The sequence below is a fragment of the Platalea leucorodia genome (assembly GCF_965183815.1).
Source record: "Platalea leucorodia genome assembly, chromosome: 18".
Lineage (NCBI taxonomy): Eukaryota > Metazoa > Chordata > Aves > Pelecaniformes > Threskiornithidae > Platalea > Platalea leucorodia.
In genome coordinates this window covers 6718149-6724050 of record NC_138840.1, presented here as the reverse complement: position 1 = coordinate 6724050, position 5902 = coordinate 6718149, and the positions used below count along the sequence as shown (strand labels likewise).

Below are 5902 nucleotides of genomic sequence, written 5' to 3'. Positions count from 1 at the left end.
TTTAATGCTATTGTTTTAACTTTCAAAGAAAGGCAACATTTGCCAAATCTTGCTTTGTGCAGTAAAACCAGTCCAGTGTTACAGGGATTTAATATAATAATAACAATAAACTTTCAGAGGAGACCTTAAAAACAAAGGGCCCTGTCTGCCGTGCATGGAAATTCAAGCTCACATGCCCCGGGGTCCGTAGCTCGTTTTCCCCCACGCGCGGGGGAAGCCATCACGTGCGAGCCCCAGCCCCGATGTGGCTCCCCGCTTCTGCCCGGCCCCGCACAGTGGCCTGATCCAGACCCCGCTGGCATCGCTCGGGTCTGCCTACCAAACTGGGCAGGTTTTGAAGCCGGAGCAGCTCCTCCGAGCCCCTGAGAGCCTCGGTGTCCATCTGCGAGCTGAGAATCCAGCCCCTTATTTACCAAGGCTTGGAAATCCCCGAGGATGGAGACGTCCCTGGCAAGGATGGAAATCCCTGAGGATGGAGACGTCCCCGGTGAGGTCCTTGGGTGCATCCCTGTCCTCAGCGCCAAGCCGGTGCCTGCCCGTCGCACTCATCCTGCGCAGGGCCAGACCCGCACCCGCAGAGGGGGCTGAGCGCTGGGCGCCGGGGGGTTTGCAGGGTTCCAGTCTCCCGGGGTGCGAGGGGAGAGCGGGGTCCTGGCTCCCCCCAGGCTGGCCCGGGCTCAGCTTTGCAGCTTTTTCTGTCTTTATTGTTTTTCCCCCTGCAGTTGGTCGGGTTTTTAATTAATTCACAAATCTCGTTTGGGCACCGGAGCTGGGGGTGGAAAAAAACTCTGTCTGAAGTTGATTTTGCAAATCAGCACTGGCCATCTCAAACCAGCTCTGGGGGCGTAAGCATCGGGGCTCCCAATAACCGAGGAGGAAGCCTCTTGCTTGCAGAGCAGATCCGCCACTTTGATGTGCTCCCACAGTTATTCTTTCATTTCTTGAGCAAATAATCTGGATTTTCACAATATTTACCTTGGAAATAATTATTTGTGTAGAGCATTTGACCAAGATAAACAGAGAATCGCTGGGTCTCTCTGCAGGGCCGGGAGCGCAGGCGGCCCAAGGTCTCATGTTCCCCTAAACCTGCCGGAGCATGTGCTCCGCGGGCAGCAGCCAAGGTGGAAAACTGGCCTTAAAGCCGAGCACATGCACGTCCCAATGAACCAGCCGAGGGCTGGGGACAAACCGCCTCGTAGCCCCGGCTGCAGGGCACGTATAAGGATAGAAAAATGCAGCCGCTCTGCCCTTCGTGAATTGCCAACCCGGCCCCTGTCTCTGTAAAAGGGGCTATCGCATCCCTGAATTCCCACAGATTCAGAGGCTGTAAAGGAAAAGCAGGAAGGGGGGAAAAAAAAGGTGAAGGAAGGTTCAAAGGCCTGCTACAGCTTTGGTTTTTCATCTCTAGTTAATCTCTGCAAGGCCTGAGGCAAAGTCACCTTTGGGTCAATACTCAGGTGTTTTTATCTGCCATCCCCATCTGCCTCCCCAGCCCTCCCGATTAGTGGGGGCCGCAGGGCAGGGCGGTTGGGTGCCCGGGGAATCCGGTCCCCCCGGTTCAAGCCATGCTCTCCCAGGGCAGAGGGTAAATCCTGCACCCGCGCTGCACCCCAGTGCCGGCTCCCCGCCACCCACCACCCCACGGCCACGGGGAGAGACGGGAGCGGTGTCACACTTGAGTTTTTAAAAGCAAAAAGGCTTTTAAATTGAGCCTGAATTAACAGGCGGTGTTGGTACAGCGCATCGCCGGCCGGCACGTGCCCAGGGATGCAGGGGCGGGAGGAGGGTGCCAGGACCCGTGCCCTCGACCTGCCGCTCACCCACGCTCCTGCGGCGAGCACAGGGCGGCTGCTCCCCGCGCGTACCCGCTGCACGCCCGGCAGCCTTGTGAAGGGCAATAAAGGAACAAATCCACCCGGGGCTCAGCTCTTTCACCTCCGAGGCTTTTATTAAGGTGTGCAACATGCCCACGATCACACGTCTGGGATATGACACAGGCAGCAGGCGCCGGACACGAGTGAGCAGGAGGGCGGCGAGGCAGCGAGAGCAGCGCAAGCCTTGCAGGGATGGTGCCGGATGCCTCCGGCCCCCAGCGCCGGGTGCAGAGGCCGGCACAGATCCCTTTGAGCCAAGTGTGCCCTTCGCCACCAAAATGTCCTTTTCAGAAGCAGAGTTTTGCGGATCCCCTCACCTTCCCTATCAGAGGCAGCGGTGGGAGCGGTGGCTGTGCCCCGGTGCGGGACGGGAGGAGGCTCGGCGCAGCCCTGCGCCCCGTGGGTCGCTGCCGGCCTGGGCCATGGTTATTTATTTGTAGTGCAGTAGCATCCAGTGGCTGGTGGAAACCAGGATCTGCCCAGGCTGCCGGCTGTGCCGTCCCGCTGGCCGGGCACTGCACCCCGGCACCAGAGCGGGGTCCTGGCAAAGTCCCGGCCACCTCAGCTCCGCTCCTCCGACGGCAGGAAGAATTTTGGCTGGGGGAAAACAGCAACTCTCTCATCACCCTCCTTTTGCAGACAAAAAGCTACATTAATGCCTGGCTTTGCACAGCAACTCCAGGCCGGCCGGGGAGCGCGGTCCTCTCCCGGCTGAGCCCTCGGCTCACAGCAAAACCACCCCGCTGCTGCTCCTTCCACATCAGCAACTTAAATAGAATAGATGTCATATTAACACTTAGTAAAATACAGCAAACAAACACAGCATCTCCTTTTTAATCTCTATTTAAGACGACTGTTCTTCGTATCCTGTATGCAGTCCTCACTGGATAAAATTTAGATTAGAAAAAAATATTCTCTTTGCTTTCAAATGATAAATTAATATAACCACCAACAGCACAACATTGCAAGCAGCTTCCTGATCATGCACCGTGTTAAAGCATCTCCCGCGACAGACAGATGTGCATATACACAGACTGGCTGTAAGGAAAAATCTAAATTAACTCTTCTCTAATACTGAATCTAAAAAAAATATATTGGATTTGAATCAGTTGACACTTAAATTTATTTTTAAGCATTCTGAGATCGCTTTTCAGAATGATTTCTTTTTTCTCTCTCCCTCCTCTCTCTGCATGAGTTTAGATCTTATCTGCAAAGCTTTTACACGTGCTTCATTAGGCGGTGCAGCGGGGCGAGTCCGAGGAACAGCTCAGGACACCTTGCTCGCACCGAAACCACGAGCAACGTTTAACGGTGGCTGGGTCGGTTCCGTATGGGCACATCGGTGCGGGTGTGATGCGGGGGATGAAGCGAGCTTGTGCTTGTGCCCAAGCGCTGAAGTGCTTTGCCCGGGTACATTTCAAAGCTGCGCTGCCCTGAGGCCCTCGCTGCCAGGCAGCTCCCGGCGGCTCACCGCAGGGCCCGTCCCGGCACACGTGCGGCGCAGGCAGGTCATACAAAGGAGCGTAAATTGGATTTAAAAGATGAGCCTCGTCACCCCGGGCTCAGCAAACCCCAAGGTCCTGAGGTCTACCCAGCCTGACGCCCCACGGTCCCCAGACGGGCGGGACACGGTGCAGAAGAAAATTAATTCCCATGCAGAGGAAAAATTGAGATGAATGCTTTGGGGACTCTCAGCTACGTTGCAGAGAGATGGGAAGGACAGGGTGGGCACCCAGGCACCCAGCGAGCGCTCTGCACCGGCGTGCGGCACGGAGATGCCACCAGCCAGCCCCACGCCAGCCGGGAGGGCGAGGGCTGGGACGAGGCAGCGCCGGCGGCACCTCAGGGGCTGGGGGCGGCCGTGCCGGCAGGGCACGCCGGGCCGTGCTGCATGCAGCGGATGAGCTCCTTGCGGTTATCCAGGATGGTGTCGAAACTCTCCTGCAGCCGGTTCTGCTGGTCCACGACTTTCTGCTGGAGGCCGTGGATCCAGCGCAGCAGGGCCAGGCGCCGGTACATCACCAGCTGGATGTGGTGCTTCTCCTTCTCCCGCTCCTTGAAGCGCTCCTTGTCCTGGAGGTGCTGCACGGCCTCCGCCAGCACTGGGAAGAGGGTCCCTGGCTCGGGCTCGGCCGCCCCTGGCTGGGGTGGGCTCCCAGGGACGGGGGCAGCGGCGGGAGGCTCCCAGGCGCTCCCGCAGGCGCTGTCGGGGCTGTCGATGCTGAGCGAGCTGCTGGCGTAGCCGTTGTCCTCCGCGGGGGAGCTCGGGGCCTTGCCACATCCCCCGGCCAGCTCCTCGGCAGCGGTGTTTTGGCCCCCCGCCCCGCCGACCTCCGCTCCCTCAGGGGGGCTGCGCACCCCCTGCTCGGGGAGACGCGGCCGCGCGGTGCCCAGGCTCGGGGCGGCGTCCCTAAGCCGGCCCCGGACCATCTGTCTCTGCATTAATAACAGCAGATTATCGGACGGATTTGTCGTGTTTTCGCTCCGGCTGGAGCCCTCCTCCGGCGGGGACCCCGGTGCTGGCCGGCTCCAGTTCTCGTTGCTGTCACACACCTCTCCCACGAAGTTGGAGTTGGAGTCCTGCCCGCACCCGGCCCCCGGGACGGCCGTGCCCAGCGCCGGGCCCCCCTGGCCCTGCCGGAACGGGGCATTCGCCGGGGCACCGGGTGGGCAAACGGCAAACATCTCGCCGGTCTCCTGTCTGCAAGAGAGACGCAGAGCCGTAACACGTCTGCGGCGTACGTGGGCTGGCACAACCAGAGCTCTGATCAGCTACAGCGAGATAAAATATTCTCTTACTTTATTTGCCTCTCCTTAAAACTGCTGAGCCCCAGTCACGGGCCAGGCCAAAACCCAACTGCTCAAGGCAGAAGGGCTCGTCCTTTCCAGCGTTTGGCCGCTGCTCTCAGCGCGTCCCCAGGCAACATCGTCCAGGGGCAATTTCTCACCCGATGCAGAAGCTCGGGGCAGGCACCCCCCACCCACCTCTCCTCCCTGTGAGCTCCAGCCCAAAACCACGCTCCCGTGGCTTCCCTTCGGCGACTGTCGGAGGGCATCGCAGGGCGCGGGCACGCAGCCGGCACGCTCTGCTCCAGCAGCGTTTGTGCTTGTGGTAGATGCAATTCATTCAGTGCTGATAGAGGTTTGCTTGGAAGGAGCTGCTTTTCTAACAAACAGCAATAAAATTTATTTAAGCAGGTGAAAGAGACTGGCGGGGCTCCTCTGCACCAACTCTGCCATCTCCCCTGGGTTGGGCTGTGGATCGCGTCTGGTCTCCGCCAGCGCCCAAACCAGTAACCCCACTGGGCTGCTTCCTTCTCTGCACGACTGGGAGCAGACAGGACCAGAAAAGGAAAGGTTAACCCAGCATTTCTTGCCGGGTCATTGGCAGCGAGAGCCGATCTCCGAGCTCTCTCCCAGCAAGGACACGCTCACAAGAATGCCATGAAGGAAAACGCACCGAGTGTCCCGGTTTCACCCCTGGAAAGCAGCAGGGAGGCAGGACGGGCCTGGGGTGCGGCGTGCCGGGGCGCGGGGCTCCAGCAGCACCGGGGTCCCAGCCAGCAGCAGGGAAGCGCCGTGCAGCCCCACGGTACGGCCCTGCTCCCCCCGCCGTGGCTCCGCGCCCCCCATCCGCGACGCCCAGGGCAGGGGAAGGGGACCTCAGACCCAAAAGCGCCGTTTGCAAGGGCGAGGATGGCACCAGGGAGAGGGGGGCGAGAGCCTGCGTGCGGCGGGGGGCTCCCGAAGGCCTGGGACCCCGGGACCGGCACCGCAGCCCCCCGCCCCCGGCACCGGCGCCATTCGCGCTGCCCGGCGCCGCGGGGTGACAGCGCCGCAAAACCGCTCCGCCCCGCGCAGGGGGGGGCGTGGGGCGGCCGTGCCGCGGGAGGGTGCGTGCCCGCAGCCGCGGGGCGCAGCCCCGGGGAGGGCGAGCGGGGGACCCCCCTGCACCTGCAGAGCCCCCCCAAAACCGGCTGCAAGGGTCCGCCCTGCCCGCAGCCCCCCCCCCCCCCCCCCCCGCCCGC

The 5902-nt window shown here is 61.0% G+C and overlaps 1 protein-coding gene across 1 annotated transcript; it reads right to left on the bottom strand.

The window, feature by feature from the left end:
- Positions 1 to 3605: 3605 nt before the first annotated feature.
- On the bottom strand, positions 3606 to 4707 carry LOC309598600 (UPF0500 protein C1orf216). The gene has a single exon (XM_082329340.1). It carries the CDS (start codon positions 4557 to 4559, stop codon positions 3717 to 3719), a length of 843 nt encoding a protein of 280 aa, XP_082185466.1. The 5' UTR covers positions 4560 to 4707; the 3' UTR covers positions 3606 to 3716.
- Positions 4708 to 5902: the final 1195 nt, after the last annotated feature.